At 40.0% G+C, this 15,362-nt stretch overlaps 2 protein-coding genes across 4 annotated transcripts; both read right to left on the bottom strand.

Moving 5' to 3' along the window:
* Positions 1 to 39: 39 nt before the first annotated feature.
* zrsr2 (zinc finger (CCCH type), RNA-binding motif and serine/arginine rich 2) lies at positions 40 to 7,555 on the bottom strand. The gene is made up of 11 exons (XM_063473058.1): positions 7,269 to 7,555; positions 6,696 to 6,775; positions 6,514 to 6,601; positions 6,297 to 6,405; positions 5,342 to 5,428; positions 4,907 to 4,945; positions 3,970 to 4,100; positions 2,014 to 2,227; positions 1,845 to 1,900; positions 1,644 to 1,753; positions 40 to 1,557 (listed from the first exon to the last, which is right to left on the bottom strand). The coding sequence occupies exons 1-11, from the start codon at positions 7,310 to 7,312 to the stop codon at positions 779 to 781; spliced, it is 1,737 nt and encodes a 578-aa protein (XP_063329128.1). The 5' UTR covers positions 7,313 to 7,555; the 3' UTR covers positions 40 to 778.
* A 1,741-nt stretch (positions 7,556 to 9,296) lies between these two features.
* On the bottom strand, positions 9,297 to 14,687 carry LOC134627102 (transmembrane 6 superfamily member 1-like). Of its 3 annotated transcripts, none has more exons than XM_063473047.1 (10): positions 14,581 to 14,687; positions 14,335 to 14,438; positions 14,020 to 14,117; positions 13,834 to 13,937; positions 13,569 to 13,651; positions 13,270 to 13,388; positions 12,153 to 12,248; positions 11,952 to 12,044; positions 11,736 to 11,855; positions 9,297 to 9,617 (listed from the first exon to the last, which is right to left on the bottom strand). In XM_063473047.1, the coding sequence occupies exons 1-10, from the start codon at positions 14,670 to 14,672 to the stop codon at positions 9,426 to 9,428; spliced, it is 1,101 nt and encodes a 366-aa protein (XP_063329117.1). In that variant the 5' UTR covers positions 14,673 to 14,687; the 3' UTR covers positions 9,297 to 9,425. The 3 variants fall into 3 exon arrangements, with proteins under 3 accessions (XP_063329117.1, XP_063329103.1, XP_063329109.1); XM_063473033.1 differs by having other exon boundaries at positions 12,153 to 12,257; positions 13,834 to 13,933; positions 14,016 to 14,117; positions 14,335 to 14,468; positions 14,581 to 14,672; XM_063473039.1 differs by having other exon boundaries at positions 12,153 to 12,257; positions 13,834 to 13,933; positions 14,016 to 14,117; positions 14,581 to 14,672.
* Between the last annotated feature and the right edge of the window lie 675 nt (positions 14,688 to 15,362).

Here is a 15,362-nt window from a genome sequence, read left to right as displayed (position 1 = left end):
TACCTTCTCAGTGGTGTCTATAGGAGGCTAAAACAGCAGAAAATAAAGGGATTTATAACTGCAGGTTGATGTCACTGGATGTGGGAATTATTTGGCTACAATAAACCAGTATTATGGAATTACTCCAGTCCACCCAGACATGTTGATCATGACTTTCTTCATGGAGTGGGAACATAAAAACATGAACTGCAGATATCAGGTATATCATTGTAATGTGCAAGGAAACAACTTTTAAATAGTTACTCATCTCAAACTGTATGGAAGTCTTCTTTTTTTTTCCTTATCAAGATCAAAACTGTTGTCATTGAACACTCGTATTATCAAACTTTGATTTGTGCAAAAGAAATCAGTTTTTGTATTAAACACTGACAACACATTTTTCTTATATTTGAAGGATATTACAAATAAATGTATTCAAAAAGCAGAGGGTTTTTTTGGTTTTATATTTTTACGTAACATGTAGTGCCACAATGAGCATTTTGAAAATATTCACATATGTACACAAAAGGTGTTGACAAGTGCCAATGTTGACTACATTAAAATCATTGCATTTTAAACTGGATTAACTCATCAGAATACAGTGATCTCAGGACTCACAAACTGCAGTGCTTCCCTTTTTATTCATTTAAAATCCAGATCGGTAGGGCGGAGATGTATCGCAGTGTGCACAAATTTCTAGAAGTTATTTTTAAGAAAATCTGATTTGTAGTTTTTAAATGTGTGCGCTACAAAAAAAAGAGAGCATATTTTCAGTGAGGTCACCTCACATTTCCTCGGACTATTCACTTTCACTGTTTTTCTGCGTTTCCTCCATCTCATTTCTCTCTCCACCGGGACTTGATGTTGAAAAATTTTCCACCGTCTCCTCCCCTGACTCCTCTTTTTCTGACTCTCCAGATAAAGCTGTCTCTTCAGGCAAATGGTTTTTCTTCTTGTGCTTCTTCTTGCTCTTCTTCTTGCTCTTTTTGGAGTGTTTGTGTCGACGATGTGTGCTACTGTCATCATTAGACTTTTTCTTACTTTTATCAGGTGACCTGGGGCTTCTTTCTCTACTTCTCGACTTTTCTCTTGTTCCCATGTGAGCGTCGTCATTCGTGCCTCTACCGTCTCTCTCTTGATCTCTACCCCTATGCTCCTTCTCTCTGTCTCTACTTCTGTTTCTCCGCCTGTCTTGCTCGTCGTCTCTACTTCTGCTCCTTGACCTGCCTCTACTCCTGCTCCTTCGCCTGTCTTTCCACCTGTCACTGTGTCTGGATCTAGACGACCGTGTGTCCTCTCTGTTCTGGTGGGACAGCCTCCTCTCTCTGCTCCTGCTCCTTCGCCTGTCTTCGTCTCGTCTCCTTTCAGATCTCTCCGATCTCACCGGACTCCTGCTGTAATGACGCTGCCTCCATGATCGGCTCGAATGCCACCCGTCTCTGTGACTGGCCCTTACGCTGCGGTCAGGGGACATGTGCAGATCTCTGTCAGCCTCCCAGAATTCATTCCCAGGGTTTCGAAATACATGCAGAAAGTTGCAGTGCTTCCCTTTAGGGCACTTGTGTCTGTCAAACAATCCTGAGAAGATAAACAAACAAGCTAAACACTGTGGGAATGTCTGCAAGTGAAACTGTGCGTGTCGTCAGCATTAAAAAGTAGCTCACCACATATGGCATTCTTCCACCGTGTAACAGGTGATATCTCACAGTGAAGCTGCCGGCCTGCATACCACCTCCCATTGAATTTGATGAAGGCCTCTTTGCATTGCTCCTCTCTGGAGAGACAACAAGTCAAAGAACAATGTGTTTTCTCTGAAGTGTTACTTCAATTGCAAAGAGACGGGAAGTGGCTGAGTGACTGCTTACGTGTCAAACTGAACATAAACGTTTCCTCTCAGGTGTGGTTCATAGTTACAGCTGACCTATTAGAGGAGAGGAATAGGTGAAATCTATAAATGTTTTTAGGGGGAATAAGTGAGTCTGTTTTACAACACAGACAGGATGACGGGAGGAAAGTTTCTTGATGTCATCTCACCTTAAACTGCAAAACTTTGCCGACGCTCTTGAACTCTGGCAGAACATCGTGGTAGAACTCAAGGAAGGACTCCTGCATCTCCTCCTCACTGTGCTCCAAACAAGCATCAATGTCATAGTCATCACGGCGCGACTCTTCCATACCAAATGTTCTAAACATTCCGCGGATCATCAGTGTTGGACTGGTTGTAGGATACGTATGTTTCCGAGAACATCTGGATTCATAGAGAGAAGACATTCAAATACGTGGGGAAAGGCCTCTTTAGTGTCATCATGTAATTTAACCTAAAATAACATTCTTCTTGACAGACTAGCTTTTATTGAAATCACTGATACACTGGTTTAAATGTTATCTCTCTGGCCGCACTCCATTCATTCAACTCCATCAATTTCCAGTTATTACTGGAGTCTAGTGCTGGGCGATATGGAAAAAATATTTATCACGGTATGAATTATTTTATATCACGATAACGATATATAATAATGCACGACACTGCAAACATCCTTCTCTACTTTGGCCCGGCATGCGTCATGTAAGCGAGGCAACTCGACTTTACTGAAGTGCTTACATACCTCGGCTCAAGGACTTTGATGAGGTCACGAAAGCTGTCCTTCTCAACTACATAAACAGGGGCCATGCCTTTACAAATATAACGAGAGGTGGCTCCTGTGGTTTGTTTATGGCGCTGGGACGTTTTCTCATAAGGGCCTTGTGTGAAAGACTGCTGTATCTATAGTTTTTCTTTTCCCAACTTGCTGCAAAGAAACAGCATGTGCATCAAAATAAATATATTTCCAACAGTGTAATTTGAGTTCTAAGCATCTCAGAAACGATACAGAAAAGCATAAAGTCAAACATAACTTTTAAAAACACCAGTATAGGCTTATAAGGCCCTGAAGGTAAAAAAAATTACATTTTCCGCGAAAATGAGGTCACCTCCGGTTTTGGGCAGGTAATGGCGGACATGCGATAGTTCGCGCTGACCTATACTCCAACCTAGGAAGTGTTATGTTTTTGTTGCTGCAAGTGCTTTTTATGCAATTTTTGCAAAGCTATATGTGGAAGGAAACCGTGACCTAGGACAAGCTAATGGCATAAGATGTAAGTACAACTCCTCTGGTTTCATATGCAAAAATAATTATTGCGCTAGCTTACGTGGTTCCAGTTCTACAGGAATTTAAAAATAGTTGGGCAAAACGGAGTGTACCTGCTCCGACCGGTTTTAAAGGGTTAATGATATATTTTGTAATAATTTATAAAATTAGGTTAGAAACGATAGAAGACAAATGGCACGACAGACACTTTTCTATCGTCCACACGATATATATCATCATATCGCCCAGCACTACTGGAGTCCCCAGGGTATCTGTCCTGGGCCGCCTTTTCTTTTAAAATCATGTCCTTCCTCTTGGTCAAATCTTCCATAAATCAGTTTCCATTGTTATCCTGGTGACACCCAGCTCTACCCACATGCCAAACTACCAGCACCTCCCACTCACTGCCCTCTGTGTTTGCCTCCAGGAAATTAAATCCTGGTTCTACTGCAACCTTCTCAAACTACAGTGATAAAACAGAGGTTCTTCTAACTGTCTAAACGTAACAGCTATTCATTCCCTGTTGACAACTCCTTGTCCCTCGCCTCAGGTCAAGAGTCTGGGGGTCGTCCTTGCCAGGACGCTTTCTTTTCAAAGGCATATCAGTGGCATCTCAAAATGCACCTCTTTAAACTAGCTTATTCACTCTGATTACCTTCCACTTCTCACATAAATCCTCTGTTCTCAAGGATCTTTAACTATTGTAACTTTGCTTTTGATTTTATAGGATTTTTTTGTCTATTCCTATTGTTCTTAACTCTTCTGGGTAAGGTGACCTTGAGTGTTTTGAAAGACACCTAAAAAGAAATGTATTATTATTATTATTATTAACAAGTCAGAAGAAACCAAAACCCATCAGTACCTGTCTCCAAATCGACACGCTCCAGTCTTGAGGAAGAACGGACAGTTGGCTACGTCACGCTCCGTTCCAAAGTTCTCAGAGTTCACCGTCACAGGAGCCTCAGGGTTCATCCACGGGCCACCATTATCCAGCTGTAAGCCAGGCCATGAGCAATATTTAAACTGTCTTAGTTTTCAGTCTTTTATTAGATTTAGAGATGTTTGCAATGACACCAAAGTGCAGTGACACTAGTTAGAGTAAACTGAATTGAAAGAATTTAAATGTGTCTCTAGGTATAAACAAGTGAAATTAAACTTCAGAGCTTCTAAATACCACTTTGAGTAAAATTTAAGGCCAACCTTGTGACAGAAAAGCCCATCAAAAGTCATCAAAATGAACAGTAGGCTCAAATGAAAGTATCTGGCTGAGTTTAAAAACATCGAAGGGTAAAGAGCAGGCTGAACAACAAGGCCTAAAGCTTTTATTTGTACACTGCCAATACAAATACTAACATTTCACAATATTATAATAATATTTTGTCATTAAACCAAGTCTGTTCCAAATCTATTTGGTTAAACAGGAAAAGAAAAAATGTTCACACCCCCTGGTGATTTGATAGAAAAGCAATTTTTTTAATAAAGAAATATATTTTCCATTTCCTGAGAAGTAACTGCAAGTCTTACTGCTAATCTGCAGACACATATGCAAAATACAATATACTGGAAATGAGTTACTATCATTCTGCGTCTCATTTATTTTCAAAATTTATCTCTGAAGTTGTGATGGCTTGCGAGAATTTCCACTGGTAGTGTATGACATTTAACTCAACTTTATTTAACTGATTCAGGTTAAGTCCCATTAAAAGACGAATACCAGTAGTATATATGTACTATATGATACTTTGGGGGGTTTGTAGCTAAGACAGACAATTTTTACTTGTGTTTGTGTGTGTGAATACCTGATTTTCAGCTTCATCCAACATTTTCTGAACAGCCTCCTACAAATGGTGTAAAGACACGGCTGGTGAAAATGTGTAGAAGTCAATATAACTGCAGCATATCTGTTTTCTGTGGGTTAAGACCACGTTCACAGAGACTGAGAGGCACAAAAAAGTTGTTAATGGGAGGTATCCTTTCAACACTAGTGGAGCGATTTCACAGCTTTCACACAATATAAAAGATACATCCTTGTTGTGAGAGCTGAGGGTTTTCTCTTTGAGTGTATCTCAGTTAAGGAGTAAAATGGTTCAGTCAAGGAAAAGTTGCACAAACACGTTACAAAAGAAACAATCAGTGGGTGAGACATTAAGCCGGTTCATTAGCTTAATCTCAAGATTATGTAGAAGAGGATATATATGTCTTTTTTGTTTCTATCCTCCTGGAGCCCATATCACCTCTCTGTCTCGCTTCTCCTGCTGCTTCTGCTCTTTTTCTTCTTGTTCTCGCCTCTGCTGCGCTTCCCATTCCTCCTTTATCATCCGCTACAGACACAAAAAGACATAAAGACAGTTATTTGGAATTTGTATTGCAAATCATTTCCACTGATTCCACTGTGCTGTCATTTCCATTCATTTTGGTGCCATGAACTGTTTTTTCCCCCCTTTTTTTCATTTCACCACAAATGCAGCTCTTTTAAATCAAACTGGTATGGCCATCATGCCTGGACTGTCTTTATCCAGTCAGCTGTACTGGGCTTTTATCCCATACAAAAGCGAAATTAAATATAATATGGTTTTAAATTTAAATAATTAAAAATGCTCAGTAAATCTCTGATCTGAACTGCAGTTTGTAAAAGCCATTACTCAAACAGAACAATGGATCTGTTGGGGTCTCCAGTCAATATTTACAGCAACAAGATGCTGTGCGCTGGACTGAGCTAGACTAAACTGGTCATGTTCACCAGAATAATGCACTGAATGAAACAAGCAAGATCAGGCTTCTGTTAAACGGGAAATAGCTCTATCTATTAGAACACATTCTTTGAGGCTTTGGTGGGTCAATGGGAACTGCTGAAAATAGGAAAACAAACCAGAGTATTTTTATAATAATCTTTCTAATCCTCTCTGACTCATTATAAAACAGTCATGTTGTGTGTTCGCTGTAAACTCCTGAATCAGCTAACCGCTGCACCAGTAAGGAACCAGGAACATCTGCTGTCAACGTGGTTAATTATTACGTTTCTTGAATTGTACAAGCTTCTTATGAGGCAGTGGGCCTTTTGGGGGTGGGTTAGGGTTATTCTCTAACTCAATGACAATTGATTAGAGAATCGATAAGGAATCAAATCGATAATTGATATTGATAACGTTATAAGTAACGCTAAATTCCTGTCAATTCCCATCCCTATACCTCCTCCTCCTCTTTTCTTTTCCTTGCTGTTTCCTCCTTCTCCAACCGCAGCCTGAATTCCTCTTGGGCAATCCGCTCTCTTTTCAGCCACTCTTCATGAAGACGCTGTCTAAAGGTAAATAAATACAAAATCAAACACATCCAGCATGTGCAGCAAAATGGTCTGTGCTGGTATCAATGAATGAGCGGCTTCAGAGCAGCGTCAGTATGGCCCTACCTTTCCTCCTCTGCAACATCGTCATCCTCACCGTCTTCATTTACTTCGTCTTCTTCTCCAGGAGTAGGGCTTGCTCCATTTTTTAAATCTGTAACAGAGAAAAGGTGGTGGAGAATTTGCTTAACAACTGCAACTAGACAAATGAGAACAACACAACCTGGACTCACACATCTATTACATACCTCGTTCTCTGGCATGGGCGAGAGCTTGGCGTTTCCGTTTCCTCCTCTCTTTCCTCAAAGCAGCCCTGCGTTGCTTCTGACTGAAGTGAAAGAGATTGAAAACAATAATCACAACAGAGGAGCAAAAGGTAGATGGGAGACTAAGCCATGTTATCCCGGGGCTTGCACAGCTCTTACAAGAGAGTGCACCTTAAACAATAAAAGCCAGTGTTCACAGCAGATCCTGTGCCCTGTCAAACATAATGATCACTGAACTCTTCCCATCACTGGTGCTTCTGAAGAAGACAGACTTCATGTGTCATTTGCTTCAGTTAGCCATATTACACCACCTTCTGCCTTTCCCAATACTAAAAGATCTCACTATCTGCAAAGAAAAGGCTCAGGCATTCAAATCGGTTTCTTTAGTACCACCAGACTCATAAAAATGTATCTAACCTAACGCTAAATTTGTACGATTATTGCGTTTATTTAACAACACTTTAAAGGCATGCAGAAGCCACTGTTGTCTACGTGTCTCAAAATCATTAGTTTGACCAATAAATACGTTCAAAAGACCTACAAAGAAACACAGACCTTAATACAGGAGCTGAAATCACTGGAGGAGTGGACGCTGCCATTGCAGCTAATGGGAGCTAGCTGGTTAGCTTCTTTGGCTAACCTTAGCTGCCCAGTGTAATTCTGCCCGCGTTGTTTGTTCTCGCCAGCATGTAATTAGAAACATTAGAGAAAATCTTCTCTGCTTATACGAAATATTTCCCAGGTGGAATAATTTGTCAGGTTAGAGGTACAACTAAAAAATGTTTATTGGAAATGTTAGCTACATGCGGAGTTGTTTTGCCTTCTTTATCTTCTTCTTCGTGGATTTCCGGCAGGCAGGACGCAACACAGGCGTATTGCTGCCCTCCTCAGGTACTTCCTAAATGTACATCAAGGATTAAATCCTTACGAGTAGTCCATTTGGGTGCAGAACTTTAGATAAAAAAAAAAACTTTAAAACTTTCTAATGATAAAAGTCGATTACTGATTTTAGGGAAAAAGGCTTAATGTTCATAATATTTGTCTCAATAAAATAGCTGGAGCAGTCCATCAAAACATGCTTAACAGTTTCCATTTCTTCACACGTGCAATTTCCACAATCTGACCTCCTCCACCCACTGTAGCAACCATACCATAGCTATAAATTCTGCCTTGTGCACAGAAAACCCCTCGGTCAGTTATCTAAGCTTAACTGTGCTACACATCTATTACCAACTGAGTCTTCATCTCTCCTCTACCACCTTAGAAAAAGCTAAATTAGCTTTTGCTCTTTTGTTTTCCTAAATCCTTAAATGAGGTTTTGGTCTAAGACTAAACCATGGTGCTATGGCTATCCTGTGGAACTGGGGGCTAACCCCACTTTCTCCACTCACAACTTCTCCACCTTCTTACTTAATACTGAAAACAAAACTCCTCTCTGGTTTAAACTAAAAACTTTGATTTTTAAAAAGGAATAAAAGGTCTGCTATCTATTCAGTATAATCTTTTTTTTTTAAGTCTGTGTACAAAAAAAGTCTGTCTACAACTTTATTAACTATCATCAGAGATCATTTTATAGAGCATCTTGATTAACAAATAACAAAACACAGGCCAAATATAATAACACAGCACACAAGAGGATTATAAAAGACGCAAAGGATGAAATAAAGAGGCGGTGCAATGGCAGTACAAGGGCAGGTTTAGATTTCTATTATTTTTTCCATAACTATTATTTCATTTCAGTGATATGCTTTTCTTGATCACAATTAATCCCATTAAGATGAAAGCAGGATTGTATAAGGGCTAGAGAGCGCCTAAAAGTGGGATGGTGGTGGTGTCAGATATAACGGATGTAACTGTTTAATGCAGGGAGACAGTGCTTGTGAATTAGAACTAGATGTTAAAAAAAACAACAACAAACAAACCACATTTTAGTTAACAAAATAAAAATAAAAACTAGATCAAAAAATGAAATTAAATGATTTTGTGAACTTGAAAAAGAAAAAAATTAATAGAAAATATCCTTAATTTTAGTATTTGTTAGTTTGTTACAGATTTCATTGCATTAGCTGTAAGGATTTTCCTAAATTTTGCCCCTGGCATACAATAATAATTAAAATGTAATTAAGGAAACTCAGACTAAGAAGGAAACTACTAAAAACCAAACTTAAACTAATCATTTTCAGAAAATTTAAACTAAACTGAATCAAGGGAACCCACTCTGCAAACTGACTGAAACCACACTGAATAAAAAAAACAAAAAGTTAAAAGAAATTTAAAAAAATTGCTATTAGCTAATAAATACTGTGAAAGGCACAGACACATTAATTTATTTGCCAAGAAGGCACTGTGCAGAAATCTCAGCGACAAACGACAGTTTTGTTTTTATACCAAACAATGATTATTGTGAGTCATATCAATCTGTTACACAACTCTAACGCACCATTGCCTGCAGTGTAACATTGTGTGTGTATGCCTTATGTGGATGCTGCTTCTTTACACACACAGATTTTCAATAAAAAGCAGCAGATCAAAAACAGTAGATGGCACAATTTCCATTTTTGTCCATTTCTAGCACCTCCACATAGCCCCATGAAGTTTACAGGTGGCAGTTTCAAATTCCTGCAAACACAGCAGGAATTTGCGAGTTCTTCGGGCCTTTATTTTAGGCATCTTTGGCATCTGTGGCACTCTCTCTGTCCCCCCGACAGTCTGTCATTCATTTTTCTTCTCTAGTGCTGTCCTGAGAAAGAAGGCGGGCTGTGTGCAGCAGCGGTAGCACAGAGCCTGAGGCACCAGCATGTACAGCACATTGACCAGCAAGAAGACAGGCTGGCTGTCCACAGGTACTCTGTATGAAAACGGTGTCCGTGTGTGAAGAGATGCACCGATGTGGGAGAACTGGGCCTGTGAAACGCAGCAGAGAGGGATAATAAGCATGTGCTTCACAGCTGGTATGTTCACCAAGATTCTTATATAAACACTATATGGACAAAGATCTTAAGTCACCTACATATTACATCTGCAGGAGCTTGTTTGACATCCCACTGTGAATTCATAGGCATTACTATGGAGTTGGTCCCTGTTTACAGCTATAGCTTCCACTCTTCTGGCTTTCTACAAGATTTTGAACAGTGCCTGTAGAAATATTTGCCCTTTCACCCAGAAGGGCATTTGCAAGGCCTGACACTGATGTTGGACAAGAGGGGTCAGCTCACAACCTCCATTTTAGTTGATCCCAAAGGTGGTAAATGGGGTTAAGGTCAGGGCTGTGTCAAGTCAAGTTCTTCCACTCTACTCATTTGACTAAACCTTCATGGGCCTTGCTTTATGGCATGGTGCACAGAGATGCTGGGAAAGAAAAAGGCCCTTCCCTAAACTGTTAATAGTCAAAAATGTCTTTGTAACCTGAAGCTTTAAGAGTCCCCTCCACTGGAACTAAAGTGTACAGGCCAGAAACACAAGCCCCAAAGCATTATCTATCTAGGAGGGAAGAAATTTCAGACACTGACTTGCTGCACTCAAATTCAGTGAGCTGTTTAGAAGGACCCATTCTTACACAAATGTTTATAAAGGGTGTCTGCACAGCTCAATACTGAACGAAACACCTGAATTCAGTGACTAAAAGGTGCTGCCCAATACTTTTGTCCATACCGTGTATCTTGGTCTTAAATATTTCTTACATTTTTAACAATATTTTGAGCTCATGATGTAAAGAAATGATAGAATCAATTCAATTTTCTACCCCCCCCCCCCCCCCCCCCCTTTTTCTTTTTTTGTAATTTAACAACCGAAGCGCTGGAAGAATTATGAATTTTAGAAAACAAGATAGAATTAGATGTCAGCACCAGGGTTAATATAGTTAACTAAAAACTAAAAGTAGAAAAAATGTTAGTTAACAGAAATAAAAACTAAATTAAAAAAAACTAACTGAAATTGTTTTGTGAAGTTGGAAAACTAACAAAAATAAAATAAGAATACAGCAGAAATATCCTAACTGAAACTAAATTGAATTAAAAAAAATCAAAACAGAAAATAATAGAAAATAAAAAACTATAATAACTAAGATTTTTAGTTGTTGTTTTGTCCCACAGAATCTCAGTGGTCTGGGATAGTGAGAAATTTGGGCACATTATTGTCTTATTATCATGTATTAGTAAATTAAAGATCAGTTCAAAGTCATAAATCTTATAGGAAATCCTGTTATGCTAAAGCCCACATTTTCTTGCTGGAAGCAATGATCTATCTACAATAACAGAGCAAGAAGGGCTTACACAGGAAACCCATTTGAAGCATACAAAAACAAAGTAACAAGTGTTTTGGAGTGAATTATTCCTTTACTGGACTGACGATGCCTGCATTCTGGCACCACCACTGATCCTCATATGATTTTCAATCTAATACACTTCTGTCATTTACCTTTTCGTAGAAAGCTGCTGACACATGACATGTTTCATAGCAACCAAGGCTGCCAGAGGATCAACCTTCCTATTTATATCCTGGCTGAACAGCTGACATTTAAGTGAATACCACCAATACCACCATTCCTCTTGGTCTGAAGTCAGCTTCTGCCCTTATCCTGCCGATGAGTGACGCGCCAGCCTGCAGCTCAAACACAATGGCTGCATTGTGCAGTGGAGATGTGATCAGCGCGATAGCCACTCCCACAACTCTTCACTTTCCATCTTTAGATGTAAATAGAGCCACTGGTGTCTGTCAGCTCTGAAGAGTACGCTAAACAAAGACCAACTTGCAATCACTACAGAGGAGAAAGTTTACCGAACTGGCCAGAAGCCGGCTCTCAGTCTCTGTGTAACATTACATAATCTACCTGGATCTATGATGTCATGTGGGAAAACAAAAGTCTGTAAACGACGCTTTCACATGACCTTCATTTTTAAAACCTGGCAACCCTTTCATCACTTACACATTTGGTTTCCAGATATTCGGAACAAGTTAGAGACGTTAGGTGTCTAATGTAAATCATACCTGGGGCCCCTCGCTGTATACGGAGATCAACAGTACCTGTGCCAATGCTCCCGAGTGTACAAGAGTCAGGTCTGGCATCCAGTCACATCCTGGGACCAACAGCCCATACAGAGTAATGATGTAGTAGGGCCCAGAATACAGCATGCTCACCAGCATCTGTCAAACAGTGACACAGATTACTTTTTTAGATATGTGGCTTAACATTACAGCATTAGAGTGACGTTTTTGGAGTGTTTACTGTCACCGTGTTACCTGTACTTTAGGGTAGGCTGAAGGGTCTTTGAGGTATGGCTCATACTGTTGTGTGTAGTCTTGGCACCATTTGCTGGAACAGTCAAGAACAACCTCGAACACATAACATAACAGTTTGATATGTGAGAGACACCCAACGCTAAGAAAGTAATCTACAGTTGTGTGCATGCTGGGCAAGCCGATCACCATGAGGTTTCTTACCAGGCCTCTGAACACACAGAAAGCCAGCGCTGGAATGAGGTAGATGATGAATACCAAGTCCACAGGTCTGCGGAGCAAGCCTGCCCTCTGAGCCTCCTCGATGTCCTGAAAACACAACAGCAACACTAACATTTGCAGATGCAAAGTATGGATGTGTTTCCAGCAGATAAGACACTTTAACCCTTACCTTGTGGATATAAGGTAGATCGGAGTTATTTTACAGAGGCGGGGTACACCCTGGACAGGTCGCTAGTCTGTCGCAGGGCTAACACACAGAGACAGACACCATACGCGCTCACATTCACTCCCGCAATCCCACCTATGGGCAATTTGGATTAACCAATTAACCTATCCCCACAAACTGCATGCCTTTGGACTGTGGGAGGAAGCCGGAGTACCCGGAGGGAGAACATGCAAACTCCACACAGAAAGACCCCAGCCTGATGGTGGAATTGAACTCAGGACCTTCTTGCTGTGCGGCAACAGTGCTAACCACCGTGCCACCGTGCTGCCCTTCAGAAAGAAATGTCACCAATAAATGGGCATCTGTTTAAACTTCAGTTATGTTTAAATATATCTACTATCAAAGACATATTTGCCTAACTTATAATGCACTGTATTGTAATTGTTGTTGACATAACAACATAACAACACTCTGTAGCTCAACTAAAAGCATGATAATAAACATTCCTGTCATTTTATGTCTTTATCCCTCAGTTCTTTATGTAAAGCGACTTATCGGCTCAACACGTATCAGTCTTTGCTGAAGAAAAAATTCACCTCAAGGATATAAAACAAAACATAGTAATTACATATTTTACTTTACCAAGAAAGGCTCTGCCAGTTTTAATTATTACTCATGGGAATGATGGAATATTGTGAATGCAGGAACTCGTGAACACTTTTGATGAATGTGTCATCATTTTGTGTCAATGACAATAAAAGTATGATTCTGAGAAATGTGCCCATACATTTTTTTTTTTGCACTGTTTCTGTGGTGGTAATTACTCATCAGAATAATCTCACAGACAACTGAGACGGACTCACTGATGGATTGGACTGAGGGCAATAAAAGTAGGTGTTTTCTCTGTGAGAGGGGCAGCGGTCAGGTTCTTACTGATAGCTCAACGTCCCGTGCAGAAGGCCGACAAAAGATGCGGAAGCAAGCCCACACCGACACTGAGATGTACAACAAATGGAGGATGAAGAGAGGGCCGACGTGAGTCCCATACTTTCCTTGGGAAAAATGAGGGAAAAACTAGATCAGAAATGATCTAGTTTAAATTGCTGTAAGCAAACGGGATATAAAAGTTTGTGTGTGTGTGTGTGTGTGTGTGTGTGTGGTTGGGGGGGGGTTGATGTGGGTTACCCTACACAGGCCATCTAAAAGCATCCCATTATTTTTAGTGTACTTACCCACAGCATTCCCAAGAATGTAGACCATTGCACGCATGAGAAAAGATCCCACCCAGTAGAGTCCAATAGCTCTGTAATTGTCCCTGCCCAAACCATGTAACAAAGCCAGATGATCATATTGTAGTTTCAAAGAATTAGGTATATAAATACATTATCAAGCTTATCTTATCAAACAGTATAATATGGATGGGATTAAGTGGCAAATATTTTCCTTACTTAGTGATGCAGCTGTGGTGAATAACCTTGGAAACAATACAGCTCTTACCCCCAAGTTATTGCAGCAATCATGAGCAGATACATGAGATAGTGCACGCAGCCATCCCAGTAGGATATCATGTGCCCATGTGCTGTGTTGACATGTGGATCTGCCTGAAACACGATGCAGATTTATCAGTAAAACTGTGAGAAAGTGGGGGCATTCATAATCTGGACACAATAGAGCAACACTTGCCTCTTTGAGGTAAAATGTCACAAATCCATCAATGATGTTGTCTTGCTCCAGTCCAATGATCAGATTCACCACACTGAGGAACGCATGCACTGCATACACTTCACAGATGTATATTTGATATATTAATTTCTCATTAAAGACAGGACAACTTGCAAACATTACGTGCTGCTTTAAATATCACTGCTTTTTAAATACTGCAACAGGTTTTTATAGGTACAATATGCAGAAAGTCCTAGCTCGAGCTTTGATCTGTAATGAACACTTCCCTCGCTCGCTGTTGGTCAAAGCAAGAAACGTGCATTTGAGAAATCCTACCATAAAAAAGTGGATCTACTGGAGCCTTCTTTTTAAGCATAAAACGAGCTGAAATGGCCAGAATAAGAACTGTTGTGCACCAAGCGAAGAAGAAAGCTTCAGCACTGCATGGAAAAAAACAAAAAACAGAACATCTTTAAAAAAAAAAATCAGATAAATGATTCTCAGATGAGTGTAGTTACTCCTCGCTGCTGATGGCGGAAGTCGGAAGTCCAACAGTTAATATGTGAACCAGTTTCCACGTACCTGTTGCTGTAAATGAGAGAATTGAATAAATAGCAGATGGGGATAGACATCAGGGAGAGCAGGAACACTCCCGTTCCCGCAGACGCGCTCATTGCGCACCGACTATGAGCGATTTGTCTAAGCGAGAACTTAAAATTTTAAATTAAATGAATCAGCCCCAGAAAATGTTCATGCTTAGCTTGCGAGTCACATTTCAAAGGATGGGAGGAAAGTCAGAGTGTTGCCGGAAAAAAAAAATTTGAGCTCGGCTCCCGCATGCATGCTCAATCTTGTCTGGTCTGTCTGCCTGCTCTCCTCTCTCTCTTTCTCTGTTTACCTACACATGCACTAAACCCAAACGAGCTTCAGCTTTCAGATGGTGGGGGCGGGCCCTCACCTGGAAAGAAACGTCTTTCTGCAGAAAAAAAGAAAAAAAAAGTCTTTCTGCAGAACTTAATGTAGCAAATTAACAATTCTCGTGCCTTTCTCTTCTTCTTTTTGAAACATTTTTTTGCTCTTTTTTTTATTATCTCTGATTTGATGGAAGTGGCGATTTTTTCATTCATTCATATTATTCCATACATCCAAATACTAAGCTGGAGGGAATAGTAAAATAATACATATAGGGGCTGTGCAAATGAATTTATATGATAGTCCATGAAAAATACAAAAAATTACAAAATAACAAAATAGGACAGGGACGCCACAACTTTATATTCGTCCTAAATGGAAAAATTAAGATGTTTGTTCTCGGGCAGCTTCATTGTGCTTAACAAAAAAATATATTTTACCATCTGCGAAAA

Source organism: Pelmatolapia mariae, linkage group LG1, assembly GCF_036321145.2.
Source record: "Pelmatolapia mariae isolate MD_Pm_ZW linkage group LG1, Pm_UMD_F_2, whole genome shotgun sequence".
Classification (NCBI taxonomy): Eukaryota; Metazoa; Chordata; class Actinopteri; order Cichliformes; family Cichlidae; genus Pelmatolapia; species Pelmatolapia mariae.
The sequence above is the reverse complement of the archived record's forward strand: the minus strand, read 5'-3'. Positions and strand labels throughout refer to the sequence as shown.

Bases quoted from the DNA above. Each gene is read 5' to 3' on its own strand.
- zrsr2 (XM_063473058.1), bottom strand. From the start codon at position 7,312: ATGGCAGCGTCCACTCCTCCAGTGATTTCAGCTCCTGTATTAAG. The intron at 6,776-7,268 runs GTCTGTGTTTCT...CTTTCACTTCAG, and splicing joins ATTTCAGCTCCTGTATTAAG to TCAGAAGCAACGCAGGGCTG. The intron at 1,901-2,013 runs GTGAGATGACAT...CTCCTCTAATAG, and splicing joins GCAAAGTTTTGCAGTTTAAG to GTCAGCTGTAACTATGAACC.
- LOC134627102 (XM_063473033.1), bottom strand. From the start codon at position 14,672: ATGAGCGCGTCTGCGGGAACGGGAGTGTTCCTGCTCTCCCTGATGTCT. The intron at 12,045-12,152 runs GTAAGAAACCTC...TATGTGTTCGAG, and splicing joins TCTGTGTGTTCAGAGGCCTG to GTTGTTCTTGACTGTTCCAG. The intron at 9,618-11,735 runs GTACTGTTGATC...TGCGTTTCACAG, and splicing joins ACTCGGGAGCATTGGCACAG to GCCCAGTTCTCCCACATCGG.